We start from the raw sequence: 18,935 nt of genomic DNA on the forward strand, positions 1-18,935 counted from the left end.
AATTTTTGTACTTTTAGTAAATAATTATAAAAAAAACATATACAAGATCATCAGCATCATTAAATACACATAAAAAATGTCAAATGTCAAAAAATAAATGACAAAGTTTTATATAAAAATTTCATGTACCTACCTAGGTACAGTTTTTTTGTTTTTTTATTTCTATAATTGATCACAACTTCTTTTTTTAATTATTTTTTACAAGACCCTATAGTTTGATTATTGATTTTATTAAAATTTATTTAGGATTAGGATTTGTTTGGTTAAAAATAATTTTGTTGGGGTGACGTAAAAATTTATTTAACCTTTTAATTTTTTAACATTTCTACCAAAGTTTCACCCCTGATCCCCTTATTGCATTTACTTCATTTTCAATTGGTAAATCTCTATTTAGACTTTGTTTTGCATACTTTTTGTTTTGTTTTCTTAATCAGCGTTGCAAATTACAAATAATGAGTTTTTTTTTTATTTAAGTATTATTTATGATTCCTAACTTCCCACCATTATAACAAGAAGTTCGTTCTTTCAAGAAAACCTTAGAAAACTAAACTAAATTTTAGTTTTTTGTTTTAATATTCAGGTGTTTCATACCTCGTGCTCCAAAAAAAATGCCAACTAGGGACATCAAAAAATTGTAAAAAAAATTTGTCTATAAAAATTGTCAAATTATAAGTGTTTAAATTATGCACTTTGATTCTATTTATTTCTGTTGGAAAAATAACTACATGTTTTTTTGCCTCAGTAAGGAAGTTGTATCATAAATTGTAATTATGTTTAACGTTATTTGTAGCTTTTAGTGCCAAAGTTTTTGTACCTGTACTGAATAATTATGAAGAAACATATACAAGATCATCGGTGACATTAAACAGACATAAAAAATGCCAAATGTCGAAAAATAAATGTAAAAACTTTTTAACAGAACTTTTTCCATGTTTTTGAGACATCCTGTATGTACTGGCAAATTTTTATTGAATTGTATGTCTTTGTTTTTTTTTCTAAATTTCACTTCTGTATCTTTTCTGAAAATACATAGCTATTTTTTGAGTTTTCTCACTTACTGTTAGTTTAAAATGTGAACATTTATTCTGCTTTTATTTTGTATCAATTGACATTTTAAACTTTTTTATTTATTATATTTTTGTACTAGAAATGTAATTTTTTCCAAAATGTTAATTTTTTTCTCTATCCTTCATGTTTTTTTGTTGTAAATCTAAAAACAAAAGTGGATTTTTTTTTAAAATGTAAAAGTTTGCCCGAAATGGAAGAAATGTTCTCAAATGTCCATTGTTGATTACACAATGCAATCCTTATCTCACTGTCCACGTGTGGGTTAATTCCCCGACTTCCCGTCAAAGCGGTAAAGCCTACGATATAATATTTGCCGATGAATTAAAACTTCCAACACGCTTTGTTAACAAAAGCGTCCGCGACTTGCATGTCTTCAGCTTCAGCAAGCCATCAACCTTTCGATAATGTCACAAACGTCGTGAATGCCCACGCAAAACAGGTATGTACATTATGCAGACATTTACACTTCGCTAATGACAATATGGCGACAAATCGATCCTCGAACGAAAATCAATCGATTCCCGGAATCGATTCGAAAACTGGTTAGCAAAGTCTAGACAGCTACGAAATATGGTAATTTCACAAAGTGAAATTCTTGCAGATTTGCATCATTTTCTCAAATTCATGACCGGTTGCTAGGCTATTTTAATATAAAAAAATATTAATTACAATCAAGAAGCGGATCGTTTGTGAATAATACGAGAAGAGTGGAATTATTAATCGTGACCTTGGGGGCTTTGGAAACAGATTCACTTTATTTGAATACATGAGATAACTGTAATAGTATATACAATGCAAAAATAAATAAAGAAAATGTCTGATAGTCCAGTCTGTGTCACAAACTGGTTGCATTTTTGTAAATTCTTTGGATATTATCGTTTCTTCCATTTATGAATGTATTATGTTTCAGTTACTTTTTTTAATTAAACAATTAGGCACGTTTTTGATCATTTCTTCGAAACGAGATGAGATTTCAAAAAATTTTATTATGCGGAAAAGTCGACGAATCATAATGACGAAAAACACATCGTCATCGTCACAAAGGTGCACTTTTATATTGAAATACAGATTTAATCTAAACAATTATCTTTTGGACTTTTCTGTCGGTATAATGGACTAGCTGTGTCATACATATTTTTTTCTAAAATCAACTGATAACTTGCAAACAAAGTGTACTTTAATTTCTTTGTCACACAATGAAATGCAAAAATTTTTTTGGAAATCATTTCCAATTCGAGATTCGAGATATTGTAGTAATTTCCAAATACAGTTGATTCTGAAAAATTTTCGACTTGTTTTGAAAATTTTTTCTTATTTTATACAGGGTAATTTAAAAATAAAGGACTTTCAGTTAAGCATAATAACTCTTTTGTTTCCGATGTTGTCGGATTTAAGGTTTTATAAAAAACTATATTTTTTGATAAGTGATTTAGATTATAATCAACTGATAAAAAAATCTAAGTACTTTTAAGTACTACTTAAACTCTGTTTTTTTCATGAAAATCACCTAGTCAAAATTTTGGTGAAAATATTGGTAGCAGCTTATTTCCATAGCCACAATTTTTTTTTCTTTTTGTTTTTGTCCCTAGAAATTTTGTTAAAAAATTATCATGTTGTGGGCAAAAATGAGTTTCTTGCTACAAAAACTTGTATAAAAAACGGTGTCCATAGAGAAAAAAAGTTTATTTGCAAAAGATACAAACAGGGATTACGCAGATTGACAATAAATGTTGTGTAATTTCGTTCACTTTTCATTCTCTTTTCGTTTACAAATTTCAAAAAACTATTAATTACACCGAATTTGTCCTCGTTTTTGTGTTTCCGTCTCTAGATTTTTTAGACGATTTTTCTGTTGACGTTTAATAATGACATTGTTTTCAAATTAATTTAAAAACCGGAACTGCCAACTTTATTAAAATTACCATGAATGACTCTTTGACATTTCCATTAAAAAAAACAGACGTTACTAACACTTATTTTTATGCCAAAATGGATTCAAAAAGCTCTTTAAAATTACACTCAGATGTTAAATTCGTGTTTTTTCTATTCAATCTTTGATTTATATTTTTTATCTAAAAACTGGACCAACATTTGGTCTTTATTTAAAAAAAAAAATGTTTCAGTTGATTATTACAAATTTCAACAAGGATAAGAAAGTAATTTGTAATTTTATGATTAATTGGATGAAAAGGTGTAAAAAACATTCATTCTTATTTTTTGAGATGCAATGGTGTTTTGAGATGCCTTGATTTTAATCTTTTTAAAAATCCATCAAGATAACGATTTGATGCTAATTCTTGATTAATTTAAATTGCTGCATACTGTTTTTGTAGAATTTTTTTTAATATGCAAGCAATTTCTATTTTCATTTTTGTAAAATTATTTCAGTGGATTTAACAATAACAAGTTAAAAAAAATTAATAAATCTATTAGCTTTGATTATTTATCTCTTTAATACTCGTAATATCAAGTCGTCTTATTGCCTTGGAATTACATTTATCTTTCGTAGACTTATCCTATAGAATTCCGGATTTGAAATGTCCATCAAGAATAATTGATACAAACATAAAAACAAACTATACTTAAATTATTAGAAAATTAGGAGATAGATAAAACTTGACTAGAAAAATGCAGTTTTTTAGTTAAAAGCGCGACATATCAACATCAAATGTAGGTAATTTTAATTTTTTTAGTTTTAAAAATATTTCTCTCAATTTTTATTTATTGAAAATTAATCTTTTTGCGTCACATTGAAATATGAGTTTTTAGTCCCAATGGGATATACACAAATCCTCGTATTAGTAAAAACGTCACAAAAATTCTTGTATAGAAAGGGCAAGATTTAGATTAGATTTAGATTATTTTCCCGGATTTAAAATAAAAATTTAAGTTTTTTCGGCTTAAATGCTTAGATGAATTTAAAATTTATCTCACTTAAAATGCAGCCAAATCTAGAGCAATTTAACCCAAATTGCTGTTATCTTTGACGAAATTAGTGTAAAACATTCATTTATGATTTAATTACCATTTCTTTGTTTTAAACATGACTAATCCCTTGTTGAAGTCAAAAATGCGCACCTTGAAAATTACAAATCATCTTATGAAAGCACACAACGACTCGACATTCTCTGCTCTTGTAATGATATTTATTACAGAAACACTCTGTGAGTGCAGTAATGTCGGCCATATTTCATTCCATGCACAAGAACCGGATAATTTTCAAAAATCCACTGAGAATTATCTCGAATTGCAACCGGAAATGTGCAATCTATTGTATTCGATTTAACAAAATCGTTTACGCAATCGAACGGAAGTTCCATGATTGATTTTCCACTCTTGTACCAATAATTGTAAATATGGCTTTCGACATACCTGACTTATCCTTGGATGAAATATCTTACCTGTATTAGTTGTGCGAGGAAATGCATGTGGTTAAAGTTCAAAGAGGAGTCAAACGTCATGGGAAATATTGATTCATGATTGTTATTCGGTTAAAAACCGAGCTATTTCTAGAATGGCTTATCTTTGAAAAGTTTAATAATAAATAGACGGTTTTAGAAAAACCTAAGCCGTAGAAATGCTAAAACACCACACCCTGTAGATGTATTTATAAAGCTCAACAAATATCATAAAGTTTTAACGTCTCGAAAGTCGGTCCTTCTTGGAAAAAGTGATTATGACGGTTATGAGGGGTGATACACTCAACACTGTGTATACCCAAGAAAATTTCTCATCATTTATTGGTTGGAAAAATGAAGAGTAAATTTTCAAAAAGCAGTTTGTCCAAATTTGCATTTTTGCGAGAGAGAACAAAAACTGTCATTCTTTTAAGAAATCATTTTAATCTTTTATATTAGTGATAATAAATGTGAAAAAATATGTATGTATTGAACACAATTGGACACTAATTTTACGGCTGGAGTACTTACAAAAAAACTTTAAAAACCTTTATCTCAATTCATAAAAACATGGACAAACTGCATTTTGAAGGTCTGCTTCTCAAATATGGAAAAATAATTTTAAAAAATTGTTGTCTTAGGGCCGGTTTCACAAATAAAAGTTAAAGTTAACTAACGAATAAGCTCATAGCAACAATTATTATAATCATAGTAACGATTGTTTTTAAATGTAAGTTAGAGTTAACTATCGTTGGTGAAACCGACCCTTAGACTTCCCCGAAATATCCAAAATAATGAGCAAAAAATACAAAAATCCACCTTCAAAAGAGTAAATTATCTCATAATCAACCTCTTTGATCCTAAAGATAACTTTAACTTACTAGTTTTCAGTATGATTTTAGTTTTTTTTAACAATTTTCTGATTTGTTGTGTTTTGTACAAAACTTTATTTTTTCCAGTTTATTTCTTAAACATTCCAATTTATTCACGATTTAGAAAATATTTTTAGCTAAATTTTGGCGTTTTCTAGTTTATTTTAAATGTGTTTCATACTTTCTATTTTTTAGTTTCTAGCTCTGATTTTTCGGTTTTTGATTTTATATTTAATAATTAAGTCTACGTCTTATTTCTTTTCTTAATTTTCTCAATTATTCATAATAAATTTATGTATTTTCTAGTACCTATATCATTACTTTGAGATTTTCTACTATTCCAAACAAGATTTTTGTCTTGGGTTCGACTTGTTGCTACTAATTTTTTTCGTTTTATGTTTGCTTCCAAAAAATAAGAATTAATTTTTTTATATTTGTTCTCCATCCTGTTTTTTTTATTTTCTACTTCCAGTTTTAGCACAAAAGTTTTTGTTTTACTAGATTCTTCTATTCCTGTATCTCTTTTTTTTTCAAAAAATTACATTCTTATTTTTTAACACTTCACGAGTTATTTTGTTTCTCACTTGGTAATGTTTTATTTTTTTACTTCATTAATTCTTTTTATACATCAGATTTAAGTCTCACAATTTTATAGTTTCTTACAGATCTAACTTTTCTTCATTTTTTTTCGTTTTATGTTTGCTTCCAAAAAACAAGAATTTATTTTGTTACATTCGTTCCTCATTCTGTTTTTTTTTATTTTCTAGTTCCAGTTTTAGAACAAAAGTTTTTGTTTTACTAGATTCTTCTATTCCTGTGTCTTTTTTTATTCAAAAAATTACATTCTTATTTTTTAACACTTCACGAGTTATTTTGTTTTTGATAATGTTTTAGTCAGTTTATGAATTCTCTTTACAAATCAGTCTCACAATTTTATAGTTTTTTACAGATCTATCTTTTCTTTATTTTTAGTTTTTGAAAAATTTTGTTAAGGTTTTCAGTTCTCTCGTTTTCTAAACAAAATTTTTTCTTTTAAGTCAAAAACTCTACGATATTGTACCAGATTCTTTTTTCTTTTTTTCTTTCACTACAAAGAACTACAATCTAATTTTTTATTTTTTATTCATCACTTTATTTATTTGATTTCTCACTTTACCACTTTTTGAACCTTCAAGTTTGTGCTATTTTGGGCTTTTTTAACTTAGTTAAAAATAGATTTTTTGATAATTGTTAGCGATGTCATTTTCATTTTTGAAAAATTATTTCAGTTTCAGTCGATTTAGTTATAATAAGCAAAAAAATTAAAATTTTAATAAATCTATTACTGATTATTTTTCTATTTAATACTTGTAATATCAAGTTGTCTTATTGTCTTGGGATTACATTTATCTTTCGTAGAATTAGCCTATAGGATTCCGGATCTGAAATGTCTATCAAAAATTGATACAAAATAACAAAAAAAACGTGAAACTATAGGTACTTGAATTATAAGTTAAGAAATAAAACTTGAGTAGAAAAACGCAGTTTTAGTCAAAAGCCCGACATTTTCAAAAATTTTCAAAAAATGAGAATTTACTTTTTTACATTCGTCCCCCATTTTGTTTTTTTTTTTTTCTAGTATTTTCAGAACAAAAGTTTTTGTTTTACTAGATTCTTCCTTTGCTGTGTCTCTTTTTTTTCGAAAAATTACAGCCTTCTTTTTAACATTTCACCAGTTATTTATTTCTCGCTTTCGTAATGTTTTAGTAAGTTTATTAATTCTCTATATAAATCAGATTTAAGTCTCACAATTTTATAGTTTCTTACAAATGTAACTTTCTTTCATTTTTAGTTTTTGTAGTTATTATTTAGAATCTTATTTAGGTTTTCAGTTTTTCCGTTTTCTAAACAAAATTTTTTCTTTTAAGTCAAAAACTCTAGATATTCTACTAGATTCTTTCTTTACTGGACCTCATTTTTTTGGTTTTATGCTTCACTGCAAAGAACTACAATCTAATTTTTATTTTTAATTCATCATTTTATTTCTCACTTTACCACTTTTTGAACCTTCCAGTGCTATTTTGGGCTTTTCTAACTTAGTTAAAAGTAGATTTTCTGTTTATTTTTTTTTTGCAATTAGCAAGCAATTTAAAATTTTATATAAACGCTTTAACATTTTTAACTGATTTGTTGTTTTGTTTCCTATGCTACTTCATTTCTAGTTAAGAATAATTGATATATTTTATTTATGTTCGTATTAACACAAGCATGGGTCAAAATGATAACTGTTATCCGTGGAATAAAACAATGGTCATCACATTCTTCTCTTATTTTAATTTTTTTGTCATTCTACCCAACCAGTCCTAGCCAAAATCATGTTTATTAATGCCAAGTGTATAAATCTGTTGTAAATATTCAAAAAACCGATAAAATTCTTATCTCGCATCACCCACGTGGACGACTTACATAACACATGACGTCCAATTGTTGAAATTTCTAAATTGGGTTAAAGAGTGGAACGGAGAGGTCAAGCAATGACTCTAATTGATTATAATGAGTGAAGAATGTCCAAGTCCGAATCTAGCCACTTGTGATTAATTCAATAGTCATATGACCCGAAACGAATTTTTTTCTCTATAGTTTAGTCCGAGTGCAGCAATTTATTAATAGGCGATTTATACAGAAGGCGACTTTCTCCCACAACTCGTGTAGAGACAGGTAGAGTTGTCTGAGCATTCCTGCGCGGGGTCACGGCCACAACTTTTAAAGAAGTGAAGAGAATGACGATGAAGTCCTTATGTTCACAATGAAGCCGTCGGAGTTAAAAGTGTTGTTAAAAAATGTAGATTTGCGATAACTTGATGAGTGATAACAAAAACACGTCAATTTTAAAGGCAATAACTTGATACAATAAAAAAATTCTATGGAACTTTAAAGAGTGGAAAATGTACTTAAAACAACAATAACTCTATTTTTAATAAATCTGATAGCTACAAATCAATCTAGACGTGATTTACTCAGAAGGTTGGGACACTTGAGATGCAATCAGTGATTAGTATTGTCGTGATTTTTCTCGAAAGTATAAATAATATTTTTGGATCTTCTAAATTTCGAATCAGTTTCCCACAAAGATATATGAGATGCGATTAACAGGTCATAAATCTTGAAAATTACCTGCCTGTGGAGATTAAAAAGTGAGGGCAAACATTGCATAAAAGAAAATCTTGACCTAAACGAGACTAAAGAGACACAACCCTAACAAAATTTAAAAATAGAAAAAAGGGTGGGTTATTTATAGAAGTGTGAGGCAGGTGCGGACTGAAATAGAACAAAGAGATTTCGAAAAATTTGTGTTTTTGTTTAAAAAAAGAAATTTCCCGGAATGGAATGGGCCATTTCAGGACTGAGGAGTTGAAAATCCCATTAGTGACCTTTAAATGGTAAAATTAAAAAAAAATTGTATAGGACATTGATCACCTAAAATTATTTTCAACCATGCATGTCCCAATAATAAGCTACGATACAAACTTGTGTTTTTTTAAATGAAACACCGTATGTTTCTGTCCATTTTTGGATATAGCCTTTTGTTTTTACGTTAAACTTTTGTTAGTTTTAGAAATAAAACGTTTTTTTGACGAAAACATTCACTTCTTAAAAATTTATTACATAAAAACTAAGACAGTTAGAACAAATTTTTTCTTACTTCTGCAAAGAGAAAAATACAGAATTTAAAGCTGTAGCAATTTTTTAGTGTTTTGCATTTGTAAACATAAATAAATTAAGAAGTTTGTTAAAAGTTAAATAACTTAAAAAATTTAAATGGAACACCCTATATCTTATTTTTGAATCTAATAGATTGATAAATTGTCTATTTAAAAAAATAAACTTTTAATGTCTAGAATTGATAAATGAAAAGATATTTAACACTAAATATTAATTGTAGCAACAATGCCTATCAATATCTGAATATTGTTGATACTATGGCAACCATAGTAATTCTACCACGGATCCGTTGATTTATCCAGAGATTGGAAAAGTCGTTATAAATACTGAAATTCGAATTATTTTATGGTAAAAATAAAGGATAATAGATTCAGTTTAACACAATTGTGATTATTAAGTGATATTTCTTCCACCTCTTGTGCAATTGGGCACTTTTTGGCTACTGAAACAATTGTATTTTTTTTAATCTTTAACGTTAAATATTTTTTTAGTTATTGATTATACACACCTAAAAGTAAATAATTTTAGAAAAACAATTTTATAATCTTTTAAATGCAGAAACAATAAATAGGGTGTTCCATTTAAATTTTTTAAGTTATTGAACTTTTAACAATCGCCTTCACTTTTTTATCTTTGCAAATGCAACACACTAAAAAATGTTACAACCTTATAGCTTGTATCTTCTTCTTTGCGGTAGTAAAAAAATTTCTAGATGTCTTAGTTTTTGTGAATTTTTAAAAAGTGCATGTTTTCGTCAAAAAAAGTCTTATTTTTAAAACTAAGCAAAATCGACCAATAAAATCATTGTCATAAAAGTCTACATCCAAAAATGCTAAGAAATATATGGTGTTTCATTAAAAAAAGCACAAGTTTGTAGGTATTGTAATTAATTTTTAGGACAGACTGTATAGTTGAAAATAATTTTAGGCGAAGGACTAGATTAGTATCTATCAATGTTCTATATAATTTTTTTTTTTAAATTTACCATTTAAAGGTCACTAATGGACTTTTTCAACTCGCTGGGACACACTGTATTTAATAATTGTTTTTAATATGCTTTACTTGATTAGTCCCATTTAATTGTCTAAGGTTGGTGGCGCTAAAATCACTAAACTACTTTTGAAATTGGCGCGCGAACCAGTAAAAGTTATGTTCCTCATGTTGATAGTTTAATTGGCATCAAGAAGAAATATTCATTTAAGTTGACATAAATTTTAGGTTAAGTCAAGTTGTATGGATACGTCAATTGATAGTTGACAGCAGGTTGACAAAATACGTCAACAACCTTAGGCATTCAAAATTACTTACAAACAACATAAAAAACGTAATTTTCCTAAAAGTTCCTAGGTTGATACGATAATATTTGTCAGTTGTCACGGCAAAAAAGTTACTACAAAATTCTTAAACAATTTTAAAATTTGCAGTTTTCTTTTGGCATTTGTGTTTTTATAGACTAGTATAATTTACATTGTTAAGGTTAATGACACTGAATTTATATTTTTTATCTTACAGGTTGAGTTTTTGAGCTACCTTAGACCATTGTTTTCGGTGATAGAAATCAAGTATTATTCACAAGTGAGATAAAGTACTCACAAGTGAGTAAATTTGACTATTATATTATATTTACTATTATATTTTTATAGGTGAATATTTTACTTGAATGAAACTTCATTTTTTGGATAGTTGCACCTGTCGTATATCACACGTGATCGAAATGCCATTATGAAACTCGTGAAAACTAGTGCCATTTCTCGTTTTAAGGTTGGCAGCGCTTATGCGTCAAATTTAACTTTATTTGCCAACTTAAAATACTTAGAAAGTAGTTATTTTTTATTTCGCTGACGACTTCCTGGTGATTAGTCTAAAAAAAGGACCAAAGAAATATTTTCCCAGTTAGTCATTCTTCACTATTATTCACAATTAAATTCTCGGAAATGGCCACCTTTTCCTTCTCTGAGAATCCGAAACAGTTGCGGTCCACGCATTCTGCCTTGATAAAATAATTACCGTCCCATCATATCTAGTCGGACCCACCGTTTGGCCCATAAAAATAGCATAGAAGGTGAACAGAAGCCGTCGGTAGTCGAGCTTGCGAGGCCATATGGGGCCATGTCGTGCCATAACCGCACCTGCAGCAACATTTCCAGCTGAAAAAAGCAATAACCTCTCTCTGGTAGAAGCGAGAAGAGGAATTTTTCGAAAATCTGAATCGGTCTTTTGTCCTCATAGACTCAGTCGTAGATTAGTGGTCATTACGTCGGACACCTATGAAATGTCTTAACGACTTATCCATTTCTCACAATCGGACAGACGACCGGTTCCCACCCACTTTATACACCGTGTTACCCATTTCCTCTTCACCGCTCCTCCGAGGTCCGAGGCGGCCGTGAAAAACGTTCGGAAGATTGCCTACCAGACGGTCGGCATTCTGCGATGGCTGTGGACCAGCTGAGAGGTAGCTCAAAGACCACCAAGGCGCCCATTTTTATATCAATTTTATTTCTTTTATTAAAAAAATAGCGCCCAACAATGTAGTCGTTTAATAGCCCTTTCATCTGGCATGTAATTTGCTAAAATCAGATTTTGAACAAAGAATTCTATAAAATAAAGTATCAAGTTGGCTGTTGCCAGGGTGTTTCAGAAATCGAGTGTCAGAAAAAAAATCGATTTTTTTAAGTTCTTCCACAAGTCTATTTTAAAAGCTTATAAATGGGGTTTTGCACTATTGTTTGATATAAATTTCATGTTTTTTAAGTAAGATGCTCTGTGTTTTCTTATTTTATCATTTCCTGTGATGATTCTTTTTTTTTCTCACGAATTTTAACGAACCTAAACCTTCTTCTTAAAACATATTTTTTTTTAGATATACAGGGTGAGTCAAAACTGGCGCTTGAAAATTTTCAAGCAAGAACATGAAAAAAAGTTAAAAAACTCTATCTGTCAAAAAATTTTGACGTTTTTTTTGACATTTGATCTTTTTTATGTCTATTTTTAATGTTATCGATGATCTTGTGTATGTTTTTTGATAATTATTCAGTAAAGGTATAAAAACTTTGTCAATAATGTTAAACCTTTAGTAGATTTCATTGGAATTGGCATAATGGTTGGCTATGGAATTTCATATTTAAGTTCGTCGCCCTGCGCATGTCCCTGGAATAATAGTAGATGTTTTTTTTTTGTTACTTACCTACATGGTTTGTTGAAGTGAAATGATTTACATTTGTATTCGTTTTTTCACTGTTTTCGTTGCTTGTTCGTTATTCCCAGTATTTTTTTAAATTATAATTAAAAGCAGTTCTTTTCAGAACCCCAGATTTAGAGAACACGCTAAGGTATGTTTAAAAACAATCATTTTTTGTTTGTTGTTCCTGAGCTGTTTTAGGTTAATGGAATCAAATATACCAATTTGAATAAAGCCAAATTATTTTGTCTAAAGCAAATAGTGTATATTTTTGGTGTTAAAACGACACCTACAATGGGATGAAACAGGGTGTTAAACTTTTTATGGAAAAAAAAACTCTGTCTGTAAACCTCTGAAAGAGGGTTCTTTAAAAATAAAATTTTAGCTATCTTAACCTCACTTTTTTTAGTGACAAATTTAGTTCCTTAATATGTAAAGCCTTTGTCACATTTAAAGCGCGGTTTACACATCATGGCCTACTGTTATGCCAATTTCAATGAAATGGATTATAGTTATAATTTAGAATACAACTTCTTTGTTTCCTCTTCTAATAGCCGACAACAAAAAAATCATATTGAAACATCTAAATATTATTTTTCCCTATAGGGTGTTTCAAAACTCGCACCCCAGAAAAAACATTCAAGTAAGATAAGATACCAGGAACATAGCAAATATGTTTAATTAATTAATTAAATTAATTTTTTGACATTTGATATTTTTTATGTCTATTTAATGTTGGGTACTGATAAATTTTTTATGTTTTTTCATAATTATTTAGTGAAAGTAGAAAAATTTTGCCAATAAAAGCCATAAATAACGTAAAACATAATTACAATTTAGCTTCTTTGTTTTCGCCTGTAGCAGAAAAACATGGAAAATTATTTTTCCAACAGAAATAAAAAGGGTCACCTCCATAATTTCCTTTATCTTACTTGGCATTTTTCTCTGAGGCGCGAGTTTTGAAACAACCGGTATATATTTAAACAAAGAACGCTAAAATAAACCCTGTTTGTCATTACAAATGAAACATTTTTCATTAGTCTTTCCTCTTGACATGTAATTTGTTGAAATCGATTAATAGCAACGAATTCACAGCTTGGCATTCATTTTCCGGATACGCTGTATATTACTTTGTATTTTGTTCTAAATTTAAATTAATTAAATTTTCTGGCACAATTTTGGTTAAAGAAATTTAAAAACGTTTTAGGAATTACGATTCGGTGTCAAAATAATTTCAAGTTAATAATGACAGCAGTGTTCCCAGATTTGATTGATTTTTTGAATTACCTGAGTAATTGTAAAATTCCCAATGTACCACTTCACTGATGCATTTTACTATAAGTGTTGACGGCTGATAACATTTTTATCATAAAACGAACAAATAAATTTTTCCAAAAACTCAATTTTCATTTAAAATATGAGTTGTTAATTAAACTGGTAGGACTACAAATTTTATATTTATGAGTAAAATTAAATAAAATAAATATAATTTTTCCAAATTTTATAATTCATTTTTAAACATTTTTGATGATGATAAACAAAACAAATAAGAACTGTCAACCTGACACAAATAAAATGTTTATACACCTATCACTTTGATAAAAACTTAAACAGAATTTTCCGCGCTATTTGTTAATTTTAACTTTTTTGTCTTTTGTGATTTCAAAAAAAGACGGTATTTCTATTAAAACAAACACGATAACCGACGTCATTGTAGTTTGTAATCCATGTAATCCAAGACTGTTATGGAATACTTCCATCCGATCTCCAATATTAATTTTCATTTTTATTTATTTACAGAATCAAGTGACCATTTCGGTGGTACCCCTGATTTTCTCAGTTGGCGCCCTTGTCTCGCAGCCACCTTAGACGAAAAATTTAACACTTTGATTGGATCCACGACTACCTGCGATCAAGCGGCAAACTCGTCTGTCAACAAAAAATTGTCCGTTGAGAAACAATGCGCACGTCAGAAATAGTGTACGAGCCGAGTCGACGAATATAAATCAAAAAAAAAAAACTTCGTGGGGGAAAAAAGAGAGAAAGATGCTCGAAAAACCGGAATCTTCTTTATAGCACTTGTACCATGGTAACTCGATACAGGTAGGTCCGTTGGCGGTGAAATATTGCAGATGGGACTTTTACGACTTTTAACAATAGAGACGTTGCTTTGACGGTGGATTGACTGCGCTAAAAAGGCGAGAGAGGAGGGGAGGCGAGGGGTAAGTGGCTCGTTTATTACTCACCCTAGGTCGGTAATGAATTAAAAAATGTGTATTTATGATAAAAGTGAAGGCTATTAAACTGCATAGAGACGAAATTATAGTCTCGGCTGTCGCCTCGGCAACTAAACCATTGTAATTTCTTATCAAGGATATGTAAAATTTATTAAATCCTTCATTAATTTAATTTGTCTAAAATCCAGAATTTTTAGCATTGAATCCGGGCGTGCCAAAAATTGAAATTTTAAGAATTTCTAAATAAAAATATTTCAAAAACAAAATCTGAAACTTTTACAAACCGGAACTGTTTCAGACTTTTATTTTATTTCATATAAAAACAGTAATTGTTATTTTTAAATCAAAATTTGTAAATTTTTCAAAATAAAAACAAAAAAAATAAAGAATTGAATTTATTGATAATTATATTATGTGTCTGTTCTTGTTAGGTGGTAGTAAAAGATCAATAAAAATAATTTGCTTTGAATGTTGACCATGAAAGTTTTTATGCACAAAAAAAGGGTAACTTTGGGCACAAAAAAATATCAGGTATTTACATGTTCAGTTCAGTCAGTTATAAACGCGCTTTCGGGGGAAATCAAATTGTAAATCAAGTCATTATGGCCAACTATTCAAACGCTGAATTGACTAGTGTGTTTTTGTTTACGTCCTATAGTTTTTTCTTACGAATGAATGAAAATATTGTATTAAGACATAGACGGAGACGGGTTTTTAATCTCAAGTTATTTTTTATTTTAACTCAGAAATGACGTGCTTTCAGCAAAAGTTGGAATTAGAAAAGTTGTTTCTCTTGAGGAGTTCTATTAGTGGTTAGAATATTTGCTCGTAATCCGAGAACACCCTGTATTACATTCTATTATTGTTCTAAGGCCAGAATTTACATTGAAAAACATCTTTAGTGGCCCTTTTCCAAACCTATCGAACTTCGGTCTTCGTTTATGTTTTTTTAAAATAACATTATCTTCGATATCACTAATTTCAATGTCAATTTTCAATTAAAAATTTCGATCAAACCTTGATCGGTTTCGAGTGTTATATGTCGCAATTTCAAGTTTAAAAAATCTGCATTCTATATGTTTCTTTCAGTCAAAATTGAAACCAAAAAATTTACAAGACTCGATACTTTATCCTTAAATGGAATCAATTAATTCATTATATCTCAATTAAGAACAGTGAAACTGGATCGAAGTGATTAATAATTTACGTTCTCTAAGATGATAACTTGTAGCAAATCAGACCTAGTTTTTCATAAAGGATTAAAAAAAACCTATATGATTTATATAATCCATTTCATTTAAATTGGCATAACAGTAGGCCATGATTGTGTAAACTGCGCTTTAAATGTGAAAAAGGCTTTACATATTAAGGAACTAAATTTGTCACTAAAAAAAGTGAGGTTAAGATAGTTAAAATTTTATTTTTAAAGAACCCTATTTCAAAGGTTTTCAGAGAGAGTTTTTCTCCATAAAAAGTATCATCCCTTTGTAGGTGTAGTTTTGACACAAAAACATATACTAATTGCTTTGGAGAAAATATAGACTTTCGTTGATAACAAGTGGCTTCCTGAAATTTTAAAATACGTTTCATTCACACCGGAGATGAAACACAATTTGTTTTCCGTGAAAGTTGCAGCCAAAAGGGGTTTGGATTTTTTCATTAAAAATGTAGGACAAAATTGTGAATTTTTAAACAATGGTAAAGTTGTTGCGATCGTAGTGGAAATCTGTACAAAATGAAGCCTCGCGTACTGAAGCTTGAAAAATCGTGTTTTGTCGTGGATAAAGTAATTTGGCTAAACTCAAATTGGTATATTTGATTCCATTAACCTAAAATGCCTAAAACAGGAACAACAAAAAGAAATTGATTATGTTTTCAAACATACCTTAGCCTGTACTTTAAATCTGGTGTTCTGAAGAGAACTACTTTTGATTATAATTTGAAAAAATACTGGGAATAACGAACAAGCAACGAAAACAGTGAAAAAATGAATACAAATGTCAATCCTGTCAGTTCAATAAACCATGTAGGTAAGTAATCAAAGAAAAACAAAAACCCCATCAGCTATTATATCAGGGACATGCGCAGGGCTACAAACTTAAATACGAAATTCCATAGCCACCTATTATGCCAATTTCAATGAAATCTACTTTACTTGTTTTCATATTAATGTGCATCGAAGTAGTCGTTGGATAGGATCATTTTAAGGCAAAAATTCAAACAATCCTAACCTCAATCTTCCCTAAAAATGATTTTTTTAAATAAATGTGTACCCCAGGTAACAAAAGATAATTAAAATTAACAAGGTAATTAACATAGGGTAGCAAACATAAAGATTTTTGTCATTATTGATGTGATTAAATTTGTTCTGAATGACATTAATGACACTTTTTGTGTAAGTTGGCCTTTAAATTAAAGATGCATTTAGACTTCTACAACCTTGATGCACATTAATATAAAAAAGAGTAAACCGTGTTAGCTGTGTAAAATTATGACAACAAGTTGCGTCGCCATCTATCATCAATCATTATGAATCGAATTTTATGTAAAAAATGTTGAAACAATATTATTATTATAAGTTTCATAAGCGTTGCATATTTGCAATTGCATGAATAAAACCAGTTCAGCAGGTTTTTCTTTGTGTCACTCGATACTCTTATTAACTTATCAAAGAAATACATTGTGGAGTGATAAATGCATTGTTTCAAAGGTTCCAATTTCTGATTAAAATTTTATTTTAATTAATCACCATTTATTAACTGACATAAATACATTTGAAACTTATATAAAAATAAAAATCGTTTTTTTTTTTGCACATTTACATCCTAATTTGGAATCGTCCCGCTTTCGTTATGTATTTCACCCCCTTAAAAGGCTTATACTTCTCTCCATACATGTCGAGCCTATTAACTTTTAATCCACTCACTGCGAGTTGATTTATGGTGAAATGCACATTTATGGACGGATTTATCTCCGTAGTGTTGGCTCCACTAGCGATCGACACCTGCAAAACCCCATGACACTCCTGCCAACCTCACTAAACCAACTCACACTTCCCCTAATATTCGGCAATTTGGTGACATCAATCCTGCCAATATCCCAGTGCAAAATTTTTGAAACTGGATCAAAATTGTATTTCCCCTGATTGGCAGTGAGGACACAATTGAGGATAGATTTGGGCATCAGAACCTCGATTTTGACCCCTTCGACCGTCCTACCGAGGGTCTGCTTGGGGCCCACGGTCAAGTCCAGACGCCCCTGCTCTCCCGATTTGATCGACAAGTTGTGTCTGACATAAATGGGGATTGCGACGACACTCTGACTGCTTATGTGGTAGGAAATGAGGCGGAAATTGCCATCGGGGGGGATGAAGGATAAGACACGCTCGGCCTCCCAGCGTTTGAAGCGAACACAGGGGTGGAAACTAACGTCATCAAAGAGGCGTGGGTTCATGAAGGAGAGAGTCAAGTCGGGCATACCACTCAGTTTTATGCAACAATCGATCTACGAATTATTTATGGGGGCCAACGTTGGATACAATTTTTTTGACTTACATAACCTTGAATTTCGGCGAAAACCGTGGAGCCTGATTTGTCGATTATAGCATCGACTTCTTCAATTACATCAAAGTAGGCTTCGTTGTTGGTATATTTGACCCCTGTACGGCGCCATGGGATATTTGAGAGCTGTCCAGTTGGCAGCACTTCACTCACACTTAAAAATTTGAGTTAGATGAAAAGTAGTTGGTAGGACTGTACCGACTTAGTTTTTCCCGTGACAGTGTTGGCAATTGTTCGTAGAATATTAGGCGGCTTGATTAATTCTTTCAATATGTTGCTTTCGGTCGCTAGAGGGAATCCATTGTCGAGCATTTCATCTAGTAATTCGTAAATTACGACGTAATTCTCTTTAATTATCGATTCGGTGCAGTCGGAGAAGTAATCCTAGAAGGATTTGAGTAACTGAAGAGGACTACCGGTGCTAACTTACTTGAAACATGTCAACAACCCTGTGTAAAAATTCAATCACGAATAAAGGGGGAATTTCCTCCATACATACGGCAACGAAACTAACACCGCTTCGTTGGATTGAGATCAAGTAGTGATGGGGGGTTGCTATCACAGGGGCTATGTCATTGGGGTTTGCCCTTTGGGCCTCTAGGTAATAATCACAAACCGAGCGTGAAATAACACTACGCCAGTGCTTTTCGAGAAAAACGTCACTAAAAAATGGGCCATTTGAGTTGAATAGTCTAGAAAAATAGCCACTTACCCTGACGAGTTTATAATAAACAAACTGTGAATCATTTTGGGTTTTTTGAGGTTAGGGTCAAAAAACTCAGCTGACAATTGACAAGTCAAGTGCGCAAACGCAATTTTTTTTAATAATTGATTGTTTTATGAATTATTATGCTAGAATTGTAAGTATTTTCGGATTTTTTCCAGCTCAAACTCCCGATGCTTAACAATTTGTAATA

The 18,935-nt window shown here is 30.3% G+C and overlaps 1 protein-coding gene across 1 annotated transcript; it reads right to left on the reverse strand.

The window, feature by feature from the left end:
- Positions 1 to 17,182: 17,182 nt before the first annotated feature.
- LOC123010110 (AP-3 complex subunit mu-1) lies at positions 17,183 to 18,878 on the reverse strand. Its single transcript, XM_044406804.1, has 6 exons — positions 18,731 to 18,878; positions 18,449 to 18,680; positions 18,221 to 18,402; positions 18,013 to 18,172; positions 17,510 to 17,962; positions 17,183 to 17,462 (listed from the first exon to the last, which is right to left on the reverse strand). The coding sequence occupies exons 1-6, from the start codon at positions 18,763 to 18,765 to the stop codon at positions 17,277 to 17,279; spliced, it is 1,248 nt and encodes a 415-aa protein (XP_044262739.1). The 5' UTR covers positions 18,766 to 18,878; the 3' UTR covers positions 17,183 to 17,276.
- Between the last annotated feature and the right edge of the window lie 57 nt (positions 18,879 to 18,935).

This window comes from Tribolium madens, unplaced genomic scaffold (genome assembly GCF_015345945.1).
Source record: "Tribolium madens isolate multiple individuals breed KSU strain unplaced genomic scaffold, Tmad_KSU_1.1 Scaffold_7;HRSCAF=85;Tcas5.2_LG10, whole genome shotgun sequence".
Lineage (NCBI taxonomy): Eukaryota > Metazoa > Arthropoda > Insecta > Coleoptera > Tenebrionidae > Tribolium > Tribolium madens.

Bases quoted from the DNA above. Each gene is read 5' to 3' on its own strand.
- LOC123010110 (XM_044406804.1), bottom strand. From the start codon at position 18,765: ATGATTCACAGTTTGTTTATTATAAACTCGTCAGG. The intron at 18,403-18,448 runs GTAAGTTAGCAC...AAATCCTTCTAG, and splicing joins GGGTTGTTGACATGTTTCAA to GATTACTTCTCCGACTGCAC. The intron at 17,963-18,012 runs GTAAGTCAAAAA...AATAATTCGTAG, and splicing joins TCGCCGAAATTCAAGGTTAT to ATCGATTGTTGCATAAAACT.